Source organism: Camarhynchus parvulus, unplaced genomic scaffold (genome assembly GCF_901933205.1).
Source record: "Camarhynchus parvulus unplaced genomic scaffold, STF_HiC, whole genome shotgun sequence".
Taxonomy (NCBI): domain Eukaryota; kingdom Metazoa; phylum Chordata; class Aves; order Passeriformes; family Thraupidae; genus Camarhynchus; species Camarhynchus parvulus.
In genome coordinates, this window is record NW_022148285.1 from 4,032 (window position 1) to 21,693 (window position 17,662).

At 51.6% G+C, this 17,662-nt stretch overlaps 1 protein-coding gene across 1 annotated transcript; it reads left to right on the forward strand.

Moving 5' to 3' along the window:
• Positions 1-11,910: 11,910 nt before the first annotated feature.
• LOC115916464 (ceramide synthase-like) lies at positions 11,911-16,070 on the forward strand (the record flags this gene model as incomplete). The annotated part of the gene is made up of 3 exons (XM_030970201.1): positions 11,911-12,130; positions 14,922-15,008; positions 16,055-16,070. Coding segments are annotated over 3 exons (323 nt in total), but the record flags the coding sequence as incomplete, so codon positions are not given.
• Positions 16,071-17,662: the final 1,592 nt, after the last annotated feature.

Consider the following 17,662-nt stretch of genomic DNA (forward strand, 5'->3'; position numbering starts at 1 on the left):
CGCATCTGGAATAATCAAATTCACACTTTGTACCCCAAATCTGCTTTGGAATCATTAAATCCACACTTTGCACCCCAAATTTGCCTGTGGAACCCCAAATCTGCATCTGGAAACATCAAATTCACACTTGCACCCCAAACCCTTTGGAATCATCAAATCCTCACTTTGTACCCCAAATCTGCATGTGGAACCCCAAACTCACACTTTGGAACCATCAAATCCTCACTTTGGGCACCCCAAATCCACACTTTGTACCCCAAATCTGCCTGTGGAACCCCAAATCTGCATCTGGAACCATCAAATCCTCACTTTGCACCCCAAATCTGCCTGTGGACCCCAAATCTGCTTTGGAACCATCAAATCCTCACTGTACCCCAAATCTGCGGTGGAACCCCAAATCTGCCTCTGGAACCCCAAATCTGCTTTGGAATCATTAAATCCATACTTTGGAACCCCAAATTTGCCTTTGGAAACCCCAAATCTGCATCTGGAAACCCCAAATTCACACTTTGCACCCCAAACCTGCATCTGGGACCATCAAATCCACACTTTGTACCCCAAATCTGCCTGTGGAACCCCAAATCTGCATTTGGAACCCCAAATCCGACTTTGGAATCATCAAATCCACACTTTGCACCCCAAATCTGCATCTGGAAACATCAAATTCACACTTTGCACCCCAAATCCTCACTTTGCACCCCAAACCTGCATCTGGAACCCCAAATCTGCCTGTGGAACCCCAAACTCGACTTTGGAATCATCAAATTCACACTTTGTACCCCAAATCTGCCTTTGGAACCCCAAATCTGCATCTGGAACCCCAAATCCGCATCTGGAATAATCAAATTCACATTTTGCACCCCAAATCTGCTTTGGAATCATTAAATCCACACTTTGCACCCCAAATTTGCACCCCAAATTTGCCTGTGGAACATTTTGCCCCAAATCTGCATCTGGAAACATCAAATTCACACTTTGTACCCCAAATCTGCTTTGGAATCATCAAATCCACACTTTGTACCCCAAATCTGCCTGTGGAACCCCAAACTCGACTTTGGAATCATCAAATCCTCACGTTGCACCCCAAATCCACACTTTGCACCCTAAATCTGCCTGTGGAACCCCAAATCTGCATCTGGAACCATCAAATCCTCACTTTGTACCCCAAATCTGCCTGTGGAACCCCAAATCTGCTTTGGAATCATCAAATCCACACTTTGTACCCCAAATCTGCCGGTGGAACCCCAAATCTGCCTTTGGAACCCCAAATCTGCCTGTGGAACCCCAAATCCGCCTGTGGAACCCCAAATCTGCATCTGGAATCATCAAATCCTCACTTTGCACCCCAAATCCTCACTTTGCACCCCAAACCTGCATCTGGAACCCCAAATCCACCTGTGGAATCATCAAATTCACACTTTGCACCCCAAATCCGCATCTGGAACCCCAAATCTGCCTGTGGAACCCCAAATCCACATCTGGAAACATCAAAACCTCACTTTGCACCCCAAATCTGCTTTGGAACCCCAAATGCACCTTTGGAACCATCCAATCCGTATCTGGAGCCCTCAATTCCCCTTTGCGCCCCAAATCCGCCCTTTGCGCCCCAAATCCGCCCTTTGCACCCCATAAATTCGCCTTTTTTATCTCAACATTTCCCTTTGGAACCACAAATCTGAGTTTTGCACTCACAAATTTCACGTTTTCACCCTGAAATCCGCTTTTTGCACCCCAAAATTTGCCCTTTTACACCCCAAATTCAACTTTTGCACCCCCAAATCCACATTTTCACCCCAAATTCTGCCTTTTGCACCCCAAATCTGAATTTTCAACCCCCAAATTCAACTTTTGCACCCCCAAATTCAATTTTTTCACCCAAAATTCTACTTTTCCACCCCAAAAATTTGACTTTTTCACCCCAAATTCGACTTTGGAACCCCAAAATTTGACTTTTTCACCCCAAAATCTGCTTTTGAACCCCAAAAATTGACTTTTTCACTCACAAATCTGACATTTTTACCCCAATATCATCCTGTTGCACCCCAAAATCTGCCTTTTGAACCCCAAAATTCAACTTTTCACCCCAAATCTGCTTTTTGCACCCCCAAATTGACATTTTTACCCCAAAATTTGACTTTTTCACTCACAAATCTGACTTTTTTACCCCAAAAATCAACTTTTCACCCCAAAATCTGCTTTTTGAACCCCAAAACTTGACCTTTTCCAAAAATCAACTTTTCACCCCAAAATTTGACTTTTGCACCCCAAAATTTGACTTTTTAACCCCCAAATTTTGAGTTTTTCACCCCAAAATCTGCCTCTAGCACCCCCAAATCCACCTCTTTTCACCCCCACTTTGCCATTTTTACCCCAAATTTGACACTTTCAGCCTCAAATTTCCCCATTTTTTGCCCCAAAATCAGCATTTTTTGTCCCAAATTTGCCCCTCAGGCACCAAAATCTCCCCTTTTCACCTCACAATTTCTCCCCCTCACCCCAAAATCTCCATTTCCCCCCCCAAAATCTTCATTTTCACCCCCAAATCTGCAGCCAGACACCAAAATCTGATTTTTTACCTCACAATTTCCTCCCCATATCCCAATATTTGCTTTTTCAGCCCCAAATCTGCATTTTACCCCCAAAATCTGCTTTTTTCACCTCAGGATTTCCTCCCTCAACCCCAAATTTGTCTTTTTTAGCCCAAAATCCACCCCAGACCCCAAAATCTGCATTTCTCACCTCAAAATCTGTTCCTTCTACCTCAGGGTTTCCTTCCAAACCCAAAATTTGCATTTTTTAACCTCAAAATCTGCATTTTTACCTCAAAATTTCCACTTTTTACCTCACGATTTCCTCCCAATGCCCAAAATCTGACCCAAAGCCCAAAATCTGCACTTTTCACCTCAAAATTTCCACTTTTCACCTCAAAATCTGCACTTTCTTACTTCAGGATTTCCTCCCAATCGCCAAAATCTGCCTTTTTTACCTCAAAATCCTCTTTCTAACCTCAAAATCTCAACTTTTTACCTCACGATTTCCTCCCAATCCCCAAACTCTGCCCCAAATCCCAAAATCTGCACTTTTCACCTCAAAATTTTCACTTTTCACCTCATAAACCTGCACTTTTTACGTCAGGATTTCCTCCCAATCCCCAAAATCTGCCTTTTTCACCTCAAAACCCTTTTTTTGACCTCAAAATCTGCATCTCTACCTCAAAATCTCAACATTTTACCTCACGATTTCCTCCCACACCACAAACTCTTCCCCAGGTCCCAAAATCTGCACTTTTCACCTCATAATTTCCACTTTTCACCTCAAAATCTGCACTTTTTTCCCTCAGGATTGCCCTCCAACCCCAAAATCTGCTATTTCCACCTCAAAATCCTCTTTTTTACCTCAAAATCTCAACTTTTTACGTCAAAATCTCCACTTTTTACTTCACGATTTCCTCCTACACCCAAAAATCTGCCCCAGAGGCCAAAATCTGCACTTTTCACCTCAAAATTTCCACTTTTCACCTCAAAATCTGCACTTTTTACTTCAGGATTTCCTCCCAACCCCCAAAATCCACCTTTTTAACCCTAAAATCCTCTTTTTTACCTCAAAAGCTCAACTTTTTACCTCAAAATCTCCACTTTTTGACTCACTATTTCCTCCCACACCACGAACTCTGCCCCACAGCCCAAAATCTGCACTTTTCACCTCAAAATCTCCACTTTTCACCTCAAAATTTCCACTTTTCACCTCAAAATCTGCCCTTTCTAACTTCAGGATTTCCTCCCAATCCCCAAAATCTGCCTTTTTCACCCCAAAACCCTCCTTTTAACCTCAAACCCTGCGCGTTTTTCCCTCACGACTTCCTCCAACCGCCCCAAACGTTCCCTCAGAACCCCAAAATTCGCCTTTTTCCCCTCAAATTCCGCCTTTTCTGCCCAAATTCCGCCTTTTCCACCCCAAATTCAGCCCCTTTTCCCTCACAGCTCCACACCCGGCCCCAAATTCTCAGTTTTTCACCCCAAAATCTGCCCCAGAAGTCAAAATCTGCTTTTTTTTTAACCTCAAAATCGGCTCCTTTTACCTCAGAATTTCCTTTCACTCCCCAGAACCTGCCCAAGATCCCAAAATCTGCACTTTTCAACTCAAAATCTGCACTTTTCACCTCAAAATCTGCCTGTTTCACCTCAAAATCCTCTTTTTAACCTCAAAATCTCAACATTTTACCTCACGATTTCCTCCCAATCCCCAAAATCTGCCCCACAGCCCAAAATCTGCACTTTTCACCTCAAAATTTCCACTTTTCACCTCAAAATCTGCACTTTCTTCCTTCAGGATTTCCTCCCAATCCCCAAAATCTACCTTTTTCACCTCAAAATCCTCTTTTTAACCTCAAACCCTCAACTTTTTACCTCACGATTTCCTCCCACACCACAAACTCTGCCCCAGAGCCCAAAATCTGCACTTTTCACCCCAAAATTTCCACTTTTCACCTCAAAATCTGCACTTTTTACTTCAGGATTTCCTCCCAATCCCCAAAATCTGCCTTTTTCACCCCAAAATCCTCTTTTTTACCTCAAAATCTCCACTTTTTACCTCACGATTTCCTCCCAATGCCCAAAATCAGCCCCAGATCCCCAAAATCTGCACTTTTCACCTCAAAATCTATTTTTTTCTCAAAATCTCCACTTTTAACATCAGGATTTCTTTGAAATACCCAAAATCTGCCTTTTTACCTCAAAATCTCCACTTTTTACCTCACGATTTCCTCCCACACCACAAACTCTGTCCCAGAGCCCAAAATCTGCACTTTTCACCCCAAAATTTCCACTTTTCACCTCAAAATCTGCACTTTCTTACTTCAGGATTTCCTCCCAATCCCCAAAATCCGCCTTTTTAACCTCAAAATCCTCTTTTTTACCTCAAAATCTCCACTTTTTACCTCACGATTTCCTCCCCATCTCTGAAATCTGCCCCAGAGCCCAAAATCTGCACTTTTCACCTCAAAATCTGCACTTTTTTCCTTGAGGGTTGTCCTCCAATGGCAAAATCCTCTCTTTTACCTCAAAATCTGCATTTTTACCTCAAAATCTCAACTTTTTACCTCACGATTTCCTCCTACACCCAAAAATCTGCCCCAGAGCCCAAAATCTGCACTTTTCACCTCATAAACCTGCACTTTTTTCCTTCAGGATTTCCTCCCAATCCCCAAAATCTGCCTTTTTCACCCCAAAACCCACTTTTTTCCCTCAAACCCCGCACTTTTCCTCTCAAACCCTGCGCGTTTTTCCCTCACGACTTCCTCCAACCGCCCCAAACGTTCCCTCAGAACCCCAAAATTCGCCTTTTTCCCCTCAAATTCCGCCTTTTCTGCCCAAATCCCGCCTTTTCCACCCCAAACTCAGCCCTTTTTCCCTCACACCTCCCTGCCCTGCCCCAAATTTTCCCTTTTCCACCCCAAAATTCCGCCCCGCCCCCACCTGAGCTCCGCTGCGGCGTTCGCGGGACGTGGGCGGGGCTTGCTGTGATGACGTCACCACCCACCCCGAGTGGGCGGAGCCTTAAAAGGGCAACGCCGCGAGCTGAGTCACGGTGGGGCCCACCGGGGGTTTTGGGGTCCCGGGGGGGATTTTGGGGTTCCCGAGGGGATTTTGGGGTTCCCGAGCGCATTTAGGGTTTTTTGAGGGGTGATCTTGCGAATTTTGGGGTGCCTCAGGTGTTTTGGGGTTCGGGGGGGGTCGGTTTTGGGCTCGAGGGGGGAAACTTTGGGGGTTCAGGGTCAATTTTGGGGGAATCGCTTTTGGGGTCCGAGGCAATTTGTGGGGTTCGGGGGCTCCAGTTTGTGGGTTTGGGGTCGTTTTGGGGTTTCTGGGGGGATTTGGGGGTTCCTGGGGGGCATTTTTGGGGTTCAGGGCCATTTTTGGGATGCCCGGGATCAATTTTGGGGTTCAGGGGGAGATTTTGGGGCTCAGGGGGAATTTTGGGGTGTCCCAACCCCATGTCGGGAGGAATTTGGGGACTTTGGGGTCATTTTTGGGGTCCCCGAGGGGATTTGGGGACAATGCCGGGGATTTTGGGGCTCGGGATGGATTTGGGAACCATTCCCGGCAGCTTTTGGGGGCATTTTAGGGGATTTTGGGGTTTCACTCCCTCCCCGACCGATTTTGGGGTTTTTGAGATCCTCTCCCTCATTTGGGATTTTTTAGGATTTTTCAGAATTTTTTAGGATTTTTGGGGTTTTTTCTCTCCCCACTCCCATTTTGGGATTTTTTCAGAATATTTTAGGATTTTTCCCCCCCCCAGTCCCATTTTGGGATTTTTTAGGAATTTTTTTGAGGGGATTTTTTTAGGATTTTTAGGATTTCTCAGATTTTTAGGATTTTTTAGGATTTTTGGGGTTTTTCTCCCTCCCCCACCCCCATTTTGGGATTATTTCAGAACATTTTAGGATTTCCCTCCCCCCCACTCCCATTTTGGGATTTTTTAGGATTTTTTTAGGATTTTTCCTGTTTTCCTCCCCCCACTCCCATTTTGGGATTTTTTCAGAATATTTTAGGATTTCCCACCCCGCTCCCATTTTAGGATTTTTTAGGATTTTTTAGGATATTTCAGGATTTTTCCAGATTGCTCTCCCCCCCATTTTTTGGGATTTTTTTTTAGATTTTTGATTTTGGATTTTTAGGATTTTTTTAGGATTTTTGATTTTTTTTTTTTCAGGATTTTAGGATATTTTAGGATTTTTAGGATATTTCTGGTTTTCCCCTGCTCCCCCCACTCCCATTTTGGGATTTTTTTTTAGGATTTTTAGGATTTTTAGGATTTTTTAGGATTTTTTAGGATTTTGTAGGATTTTTAGGATTTTCAGGATATTTCAGGATTTTTTAGGATTTTTTTAGGATTTTTTAGGATTTTCAGGATTTTTAGGATTTTTTAGGATTTTTTAGGATTTTTAGGATATTTTAGGATTTTTTAGGATTTTTAGGATTTTTCAGGATTTTTTGATTTTCCCCAATATTGCACTCATTTTGGGATATTTTTAGAATTTTTCAGGATTTTTTAGGATTTTGTAGGATATTTTAGGATTTTTTAGGATTTTTTCAGGATATTTTTTTTTCAGGATTTTTTCAGGATTTTTTCAGGATTTTTCAGGATTTTTTAGGATTTTTTAGGATTTTTAGGATTTTTCAGGATTTTCCCTGCTCTCCCCCCCACTCCCATTTTAGGATATTTTAGGATTTTTTAGGATATTTTAGGATATTTTAGGATTTTTCAGGAGTTTTTAAGATTTTTTATGATTTTTAGGATTTTGTAGGATATTTTAGGATTTTTGTAGGTTTTTTTAGGATTTTTAGGATTTTTTAGGATTTTCAGGGGGATTTTTAGGATTTTTTAGGATATTTTAGGATTTTTCCAGGATTTTCCTGATATTTTTCCCATTTTCAGGATTTTAGGATTTTTAGGATATTTTAGGATTTTTAGGATTTTTTTTGATATTTTAGGATTTTTAGGATTTTTCAGGATATTTTAGGATTTTTTAGGATTTTTCAGGATATTTTAGGATTTTTCAGGATATTTTAGGATTTTTTAGGATTTTTTTAGGATTTTTTAGGATTTTTAGGATATTTTTAGGATTTTTAGGATATTTTAGGATTTTTCAGGGATTTTTTAGGATTTTTAGGATTTTTCAGGATTTTTTAGGATTTTCCCTGCCTCCCTCCCCAGGATATTTTAGGATTTTTCAGGATTTTTTAGGATTTTTTAATATTTCTCAGGATAGGATTTAGGATTTTTTTAGGATTTTCAGGATTTTTCCCCCAGGATTTTTTTTAGAATATTTTAGGTTTATCTTTCAGGGATATTTTAGGATTTTTAGGATTTTGTAGGATATTTTAGGATTTTTTAGGATTTTTTAGGATTTTTCAGGATTTTTTAGGATTTTTCAGGATTTTCCCTGCTTTCTCCCCCCTGCACTCCCATTTTGGGATTTTTTAGGATATTTCAGGATATTTCAGGATTTTTCAGGATATTTCAGGATATTTCAGGATATTTTAGGATATTTCAGGATATTTCAGGATATTTTAGGATATTTCAGGATATTTTAGGATATTTTTAGGATATTTTAGGATATTTTAGGATATTTCAGGATATTTCAGGATATTTTTAGGATATTTCAGGATTTTTAGGATATTTCAGGATATTTCAGGATTTTTCAGGATTTTCAGGATATTTCAGGATTTTTCAGGATATTTCAGGATATTTCAGGATATTTCAGGATTTTTAGGATATTTCAGGATATTTCAGGATATTTCAGGATATTTCAGGATATTTCAGGATATTTCAGGATTTTTAGGATATTTTCAGGATATTTCAGGATTTTTAGGATATTTCAGGCTATTTTAGGATATTTCAGGATATTTCAGGATATTTCAGGATAGGATATTTCAGGATATTTCAGGATATTTCTAGGATATTTCAGGATATTTCAGGATATTTCAGGATATTTTAGGATTTTTCAGGATTTTCAGGATTTTTCAGGATATTTCAGGATATTTCAGGATATTTCAGGATATTTCAGGATATTTTAGGATATTTCAGGATATTTTCAGGATATTTTAGGATATTTCAGGATATTTCAGGATATTTCAGGATATTTTAGGATATTTCAGGATATTTCAGGATTTTTTAGGATATTTTTAGGATATTTTAGGATATTTTAGGATATTTCAGGATATTTCAGGATATTTCAGGATATTTTAGGATATTTTTAGGATATTTTAGGATATTTTAGGATATTTTTAGGATATTTCAGGATATTTCAGGATATTTCAGGATATTTCAGGATTTTTAGGATATTTCCGGATATTTTAGGATTTTTCAGGATATTTCAGGATATTTCAGGATATTTTCGGATATTTCAGGATATTTTAGGATATTTTCAGGATTTCCCCGCCCCCCGCTCCCATGGGCCCGTTCGGGTCCCTCACTCACCCTGCGCTGTCCGGGGGCTCCGGGGGCTCCGGGGGCTCCCCCCCCTTTTATGGGCCCGGGCCCCTCCCCCCCCTCCCCTCCCCCGTGACCTTCTCGGGTCCCCTTTGCCCTTTGGGGAGCCCGAAATAGCCCCGCCCCTCCCCACCCACCCCCCAGCGCCCTGGGGGGAGGGGAGAGGCCGCCCCTCCCCCCCCCCCCAATTTTGGGGTTTTTCCTTTCAACTTTTGGGGTTTTTTCCATGGATTTTTGGGGGTTTTCCCTCGATTTTTGGGGACCCCCCCCTCAACCCCAAATTCCCCAATTTTGGGCCCCTCCCCCATTTTTTGGCCCCCTCCCCATTTTTGGGGGACCCCCCCCCAAATTCTCAATTTTGGGCCCCTACCCCAAAAATTTTAGGGACCCCCAACCCCCAAATTCTCCAATTTTGGGAGACCCCCACCCCAAGCGACCCCCCCAAATTTTTTTAGGGGACCCCCCCCCCCAAATTCCCCAATTTTGGGCCCCTCCCCTCCATTTTAGCGACCCCCACCCCCAAATTCCCCAAATTTTTGGGGACCCCCCCCCCCCCCAAATTCCCCATTTTTGGGCCCCCCCCCCAATTTTGGGCCCATCCCCCCAATTTTAGGGACCCCCAAATTTTTAGGGACCCCCCCAAATTTTGGGGAATTCCCCCACCCCCAAATTCCCCAATTTTGGGCCCCTCCCCCAAATTCCCCCCATTTTTAGGGACCCCCCAACCCCCGAAATTCCCCAATTTTAACCCCCCCCCCAATTTTTAGGAACCCCCCCACACCCCCAAATTCCCCATTTTTGGGCCCCTCCCCCCGATTTTTGGGGGATCGCCCCCTAATTTTGGGGTCCCCCCCCTTTTACCCCACCCCCACTTTGGGGTGAAGTCGCCCCGCCCCTTTTTGCCCCTCCCCCCTCATTTCGGGACCCTCCCCCAAATTTTTGGGACCCCAAATTTGGCCTCTCCCCCTTTTTAGGACCCCCAAATTTGGCCCCTCCCCTTCTTTGGACCCTCTAATTTGGCCCCGCCCCCTTTTTGGAACCCCAATTTTGGCCCGCTCCCCTTTTTTGGAACCCCAAATTTGGCCCCTCCCCCTTTTGGGGGACCTTAATGAGGGGGCGTGGCCTCGGTGGCGAGAGGGGCGGAGCCTCCTCCCCTTTCCTTTACATCATCATTAAAATCTCATTAATATTCACAAGCGCAGCCCACGTAACCATTAAAATCTCATTATTATTCATGAGCACACCCTAGTTGATCGGTATTATGCTAATTACGACCTCGTAGCCACGCCCAGCTCTTAAATATTCAACAAACCCGCGCCGTCGCCATGGCAACCCCTCCCCGCGCGCTCCCATTGGCCGCCTGCCCCTCAAACCCCGCCCTCCTCCTCTCAGCCAATCAGCGCTGCTCGCACCGCCCCCGCTCTGCCCCGCGACGCCTTCTGATTGGCTGCCGGCCTCGGCCAATCAGCGCGCGCGGCCTTCCCGCTGTTGCCGCGAGGGGCGGCCCTCATGGAAATCCACGCAAATTTATGCAAATTAGCGGCGCCAGCGCCTCGCTGAATATTCATGAGGCGCTGAGGGAGGCCGGAGACCCGCCCGGGTGTGGGTGAGGGGGAGATTTATGCAAATTAAGCAGCGGAATGGGAGGTGGGGTGATATGGGCGGGGCGTCAGGGTTGGCTCCGCCTTTTTGTTGACGTCACATTTAGGCCACGCCCAAGTAGCCACTCATAGGCCATGGCTGCCGATTAGGCCACGCCCCTTCTTCATTTACAAACCCTGCCCTCGCTATGAGACCACGCCCCTTCATTTTATGCAAGCCCCGCCCCTCACCGCGAATCCACGCCCACTCAGCCTCAACGTCCATATTGACGCCTCCCCCGAAGCCCCGGCCCCTCCGTTTATTCCTTATGGCCCACCGATGACCCTTCCCCTTTGCCACGCCCCCAAATCCCTGCAAGCCCCGCCCTCCACAAGCCCCACCCCTGCTCATTCCCGGTGTCCCTCCCGGTGTCCCCTTGGCCACGCCCCTTTTGTCCTCATCCCTTAGCCACGCCGCTAACCCCTTATACCCCGCCCCTCCCAAGCCCCGCCCCTTCCTCCCCTGCCGGCAGGCTCCGCCCCCTCCGGCCGTGCCCACCGCCCCTCCCCCTCCATGCATTCCCGTTATCCTTCCCCTTGTCCGCTTGGCCACGCCCCCAAGCCGTCCAAGCCCCGCCCCCTCCATGCATCCCGTTATCCTTCCGCTTCTCACCTTAAGCCCCGCCCCAAGCCACGCCCCATTCACTCACTGCGTCGCCTTGGCCACGCCCCTAAACCCCCAAACCCCGCCCCTTCCCAGCCCCGCCCCTCCCTCCCGGCGTCCCTCCGGTGTCCCTTGTCCCTATCCCCTTGGCCACGCCCGTAAATCCCCCTAAGCCCCGCCCCTCCTTTAATTCCCGTTATCCTTGCGGTGTCACTTTGGCCACGCCCCCTTTGTCCCCATCCCCTTGGCAACGCCCCTAAACCGCTAAGCCACGCCCCAAGCCACGCCCCATCCCTTCCGTGTGTCCCCATGGCCACGCCCCTAAGCCGCCCCAGTAATTCCCGTTATCCCCTTGACCACGCCCTAAATCCCCCTAAGCCCCGCCCCCCTTTAATTCATTCCCGCTGTCTCCTCGTCCCCGCCCCCTTTGTCCCCGCCCTAAACCCCTAAACCCCGCACCCCCAGCCCCGCCCCCATCCCCCTTGTGTCCCATGGCCACGCCCATGGCCCCGCCCCCCGGCCATGCCCGCTGTCGCCGCTTTGGCCCCCCGCTGTCCCCTCCGTGCCCCGCGCTGTCCCCGCGCTGTCCCCGCGCTGTCCCCGCGCGCGGATGTCCCCTCGCTGTCCCCACCCCGCCCATCCCCCCCTGACGCCCCGCCCATCCCCCGGCAGGCCCGCCCCCCCGGCCATGCCTGCGCCGCGGTGTCGCCGCGCCGCTGTCGCCGCCGGTGTCGGTGTCGCCGCTGTCGCCGGTGTCGCCGCCGGGGCTGGCGGCGGGGCTGCTCTGCGTGCCGGGGCTCGTCTTCTTCCCGGGGCTCTTCGTGCTGGCGCGCCGCGGCCTGGCCGCCATCGCCGGCTGTCCCCAGAGCCGCGCCACCGTGCTGGCCGCCAGGTGACACCGGGGACAACGGGGGGACAGTGGGGACATCGCCGGGGAGCCGGGACACCGTGCTGGCCGCCAGGTGACACCGGGGACAACGGGGGGACAATGGGGACAATGGGGATGGGGACACCGTGCTGGCCGCCAGGTGACACCGGGGACAACGGGGGGACAATGGGGACAGTGGGGACAATGGGGACACGGTGCTGGCCGCCAGGTGACACCGGGGACAACGGGGGGGGGACAATGGGGACAATGGGGACAGGGACACGGTGCTGGCCGCCAGGTGACACCGGGGGACAACGGGGGGACAATGGGGACAATGGGGACACGGTGCTGGCCGCCAGGTGACACCCGGGGACAGCGGGGGACAATGGGGGACAATGGGGATGGGGACACCGTGCTGGCCGCCAGGTGACACCCGGGGGACAACGGGGATGGGGACAGGGACAGGGACAGGGGACTGCAATGGGGACAGGGATGGGGGGGGACAGGGACAGGGGACAGGGATGGGGACAGGGATGGGGACAGGGAAGGGACAGGGATGGGGACAGGGAGGGGACAGGGATGGGACAGGGAGGGGGGGACAGGGATGGGGACAGGGATGGGGACAGGGATGGGACAGGGACAGGGATGGGGACAGGGAAGGGACAGGGGATGGGACAGGGGAGGGGACAGGGGATGGGGACAGGGACGGGGACTGCAGATGGGGACAGGGGATGGGGACAGGGATGGGGACAGGGACAGGGACAGGGATGGGGACAGGGACAGGGGACAGGGATAGGGGACAGGGATGGGGACAGGGACACGGTGCTGGCCACCAGGTGACCCCAAGAGGACAGGGGACAGCTGGGGGATGGGGACAGGGATGGGGACACGGTGCTGGCCGCCAGGCGACACCGCAGGGACAGGGGACAGCCAGGGGACAAGGAGGGGGAGGGGGAACGGGATGACACGGGACAGGGAGGGGACAGGGAGGGGACAGGGAGGGGACAGGGATGGGACAGGAGGGACAGGGATGGGACAGGGATGGGGACAGGGAGGGGACAGGGATGGGGACACTGCGGGGACAGGGATGGGTGGCACTGGGCCAGGGCTGGGGACAAGGAGGGGACAGGGAGGGGGCTCGACAAGGCCAAGGCTGGAGGTGGCCCTGGGCAGGGACAGGGAGGGGACACTGCAGGGGACAGGGATGGGACAAGGCTGGAGATGGCACGGGAGGGTGACAGGGACAGGGCTGGAGGTGAGGGGACATGGAGGGGACAGGGATGGGGACAGGGAGGGGGACAGGGATGGGGACACTGCAGGGACAGGGCTGGGTGGCACCAGGCCAGGGGAGGGGACAGGGCAGGAGGTGGGGGGCACAAGGGACAGGGATGGGACAAGGCTGGAGGTGGCACCGGGACAGGGACAGGGACAGGGACAGGGACAGGGACAGTGACAAGGCCAGGCCGGGGGGGTTGGGGACACTCCAGGGGGGGTTGGGGACAATCCGGGCTTGGTGACAATCCAGAGAGGATCAGGGACAGGACAGGGACAATCCGGGGGGGTTGGTGACAATCCGGGGGGGTGGGGACACTCGGTGACAATCCGGGGGGGGGTTGGTGACACTTGGTGACAATCCGGGGGGGGTGGGGACACTCGGTGACACTCAGGGGGTTGGTGACAATCCGGGGGCTCGGTGACACTCAGTGACAATCCGGGAGGGGGTTGGTGACAGTTGGTGACAATCCGGGGGGGGGGGTTGGTGACACTCGGGGGGGCTTGGTGACAGTTGGTGACAATCCGGGGGTTGGTGACACTCGGTGACACTCGGGGGGGGTTGGTGACAATCTGGGGGGGGTTGGTGACAATCCGGGGGGGGTTGGTGACACTTGGTGACAATCCGGGGGTTGGTGACACTCGAGGGGGGTTGGTGACAATCCGGGGGGGTTGGTGACACTCGGTGACACTCGAGGGGTGTTGGTGACAATCCGGGGGGGGTTGGTGACAATCCGGGGGGGGTTGGTGACACTCGGTGACACTCGGGGGGGGCAGGGCAGGATTAGCCGGTGACGCGGGGACAGCGGGGGGGACACGGGGACACGGCTTAGGGACGTCAGCGCCGGCCCAGCGCCCCGCGTGCCACCCGCGTGTCACCCGCGTGTCACCAACATGTCACCCGAGTGTCACCAACGTGTCACCCGCGTGTCACCCGCGTGTCACCCGAGTGTCACCCGAGTGTCACCCGAGTGTCACCTGCGTGTCACCTGTGTGTCATCAGTGTCACCCGCGTGTCACCCGAGTGTCACCTGTGTGTCACCTGTGTGTCACCTGCGTGTCACCCGAGTGTCACCCGCGTGTCACCCGAGTGTCACCCGAGTGTCACCCGAGTGTCACCTGCGTGTCACCTGTGTGTCATCAGTGTCACCCGCGTGTCACCAACGTGTCACCCGAGTGTCACCCGAGTGTCACCCGAGTGTCACCTGTGTGTCACCCGAGTGTCACCTGTGTGTCACCCGTGTGTCATCAGTGTCACCTGTGTGTCATTAGTGTCACACCTGTGTCACACCCGTGTCACACCCGTGTCACACCTGTGTCACACCTGTGTCACACCCATGTCACACCCGTGTCACACCCGTGTCACACCCATGTCACACCCGTGTCACACCTGTGTCACACCCGTGTCACACCCGTGTCACACCCGTGTCTCACCTGTGTCACACCTGTGTCACACCTGTCACACCTGTGTCACACCTGTCCCACCCATGTCACACCTGTGTCACACCCGTGTCTCACCTGTGTCTCACCTGTCCCACCCCAGGTTGGTCTCCTCCGTTCAGGCCGTCATGGCCTCCACGGCCGGGTTCATCATCTCCAGCTCCTGCCAGAACAACGTCATCGATGACAGGTGAGGCACACCTGGGGACACACCTGGGTTACACCTGGGTTACACCTGGGTTACATTGGGTGACATTTGGGCACACCTGGGCACACCTGGGATAGACCTGGAAGTATCTGGGACACACCTGGGCACACCTGGGGGTACCTGAGACACATCTTGAGCACACCTGGGCACACCTGGGCACACCTGTGCCCACCTGGGCACACCTGGGTTACATTAGGTGACATTTGGGCACACCTGGGCACACCTGGGAGTATCTGGGACACACCTGGGCATACATGGGGCACACCTGGACTCACCTGTGGCAAAATCAAAGCACTCCTGGGCACACCTGGGCACACCTGTGACCAAACAAAACACTCCTGGGCTCACCTGGGGGTACCTGAGACACATCTTGGGCACACCTGGGATACACCTGGGCACACCTGGGCACACCTGGGCACACCTGGGAGTTCCCTGGGCACACCTGTGCCCACCTGGGGCACACCTGGGGCACACCTGGGCACACCTGGGAGTACCTGGGACATACCTGGGCACACCTGGGGCACACCTGAGCACACCTGGGACACACCTGGGATACATTTGGGCACACCTGGGCACACCTGTGACTAAACCAAACACTCCTGGGCACACCTGGGGGTACCTGAGACACATCTTGGGCACACCTGGGCACACCTGGGTTACACCTGGGATACATCTGGGCACACCTGAGACAGGTCTTGGGCACACCTGGAGACACCTGGGGACACCTGGGATACATTTGGGCACACCTGGGAGTATCTGGGACACACCTGGGCATACATGGGCACACCTGGGCACACCTGGGTTACACCTGGGGTAAAACCAAAATACTCCAGTGCCCACCTGGGGCTACCTGGGCACACCTGGGCACACCTGGGCACACCTGGGGTAAAACCAAAATACTCCGGTGCCCACCTGGGGCTACCTGGGCACACCTGGGGTACCTGAGACACATCTTGGGCACATCTTGGGCACACCTGGGCACACCTGGGGGTACCTGTGTCTCCCGCGTGTGTCACCTGTCCCCACAGGCACTGGCTGGCGTGAAGTGCCGCCGCTGGCGGTGCCCTACTTAGGTGTGCGGCGTAATGCGCCATGTACCTGTGCCACCTGTGCCGCGAGGTCAAGGTCAAAGGCGCCCCGCCCCGCCCAGCGCCGCCGCCGCCTTCCTGCGCCAGGAGCTGCTGATGGTGCTGCACCACCTGGCCATGGTGCTGGTCTGCTTCCCCGTGGCCACCGTGAGTGGCACAGCCGGGCACACCTGGGCACACCTGGGCACACCTGGGCACACCTGGGCACACCCGGGCACAGCCTGGGAGGGGAAAAATGGGGAAAAATCGGTGAAAATTGGAGAAAATTGGGGGATTTGGGCACAACTGGGCACAGCTGAGATACACCTGGGCACACCTGGGCACACCCGGGCACACCTGGGCACAGCTGGGCACAGCTTGGAGGGGAAAATGGGGAAAAATGGTGAAAATTGGGAGAAAATCGGTGAAAATTGAGGGTTTTAGGGACACATGGGCACGGCTGAGATACACCTGGGCACACCTGGGCACACCTGGGCACACCTGGGCACACCTGGGCACAGCTGGGAATGGCAAAAGGGGGAAAAAACGGCGAAAATTGGGGAGAAAATCGGTGAAAATTGGGGGTTTTAGGGACACCTGGGCACGGCTGAGATACACCTGGGCACACCTGGGCACACCTGGGCACAGCTGGGAGGGGAAAAATGGGGAAAAAACGGCGAAAATTGGGAGAAAATCGGTGAAAATTGAAGAAAATTGGGGGGTTTGGGCACAGCTGGGCACACCTGGGCACATCTGGGCACAGCTGGGCATGGCTGAGATGCACCTGGGCACACCTGGGCACACCTGGGAATGGAAAATGGGGAAAAAACGGCGAAAATGGGGAGAAAATCGGTGAAAAAATTGGGGTTTTAGGGACACATGGGCACGGCTGAGATACACCTGGGCACAGCCGGGCGCACCTGGGATACACCCGGGCACACCTGGGCACAGCTGGGCACAGCTTGGGAGGGAAAATGGGGAAAAAATGGTGAAAATTGGGAGAAAATCGGTGAAAATTGAGGGTTTTAGGGACACATGGGCACGGCTGAGATACACCTGGGCACACCTGGGCACACCTGGGCACACCTGGGATACACCTGGGGACACCTGGGCACACCTGGGCACAGCTGGGCACAGCTGGGAGGGGATAAACAAAAAAAACCCCGTGAAATTTGGGTGAAAAATGGGGATTTTGGGGTTACCCGGGCACACCTGGGCACACCTGGGCACACCTGGGCACACCTGGGCACAGCTGGGCACAGCTTGGGGGGAAAAATGGGGAAAAAATGGTGAAAATTGGGAGAAAATCGGTGAAAATTGAGGGTTTTAGGGACACATGGGCACGGCTGAGATACACCTGGGCACGGCTGGGCACACCTGGGCACACCCGGGCACACCTGGGCACACCTGGGCACACCTGGGCACAGCCTGGGAGGGGAAAATGGGGAAAAAACGGTGAAAATTGGGAGAAAATCGGTGAAAATTGGGGGTTTTAGGGACACATGGGCACGGCTGAGATACACCTGGGCACACCTGGGCACACCTGGGATACACCTGGGAGGGGATAAA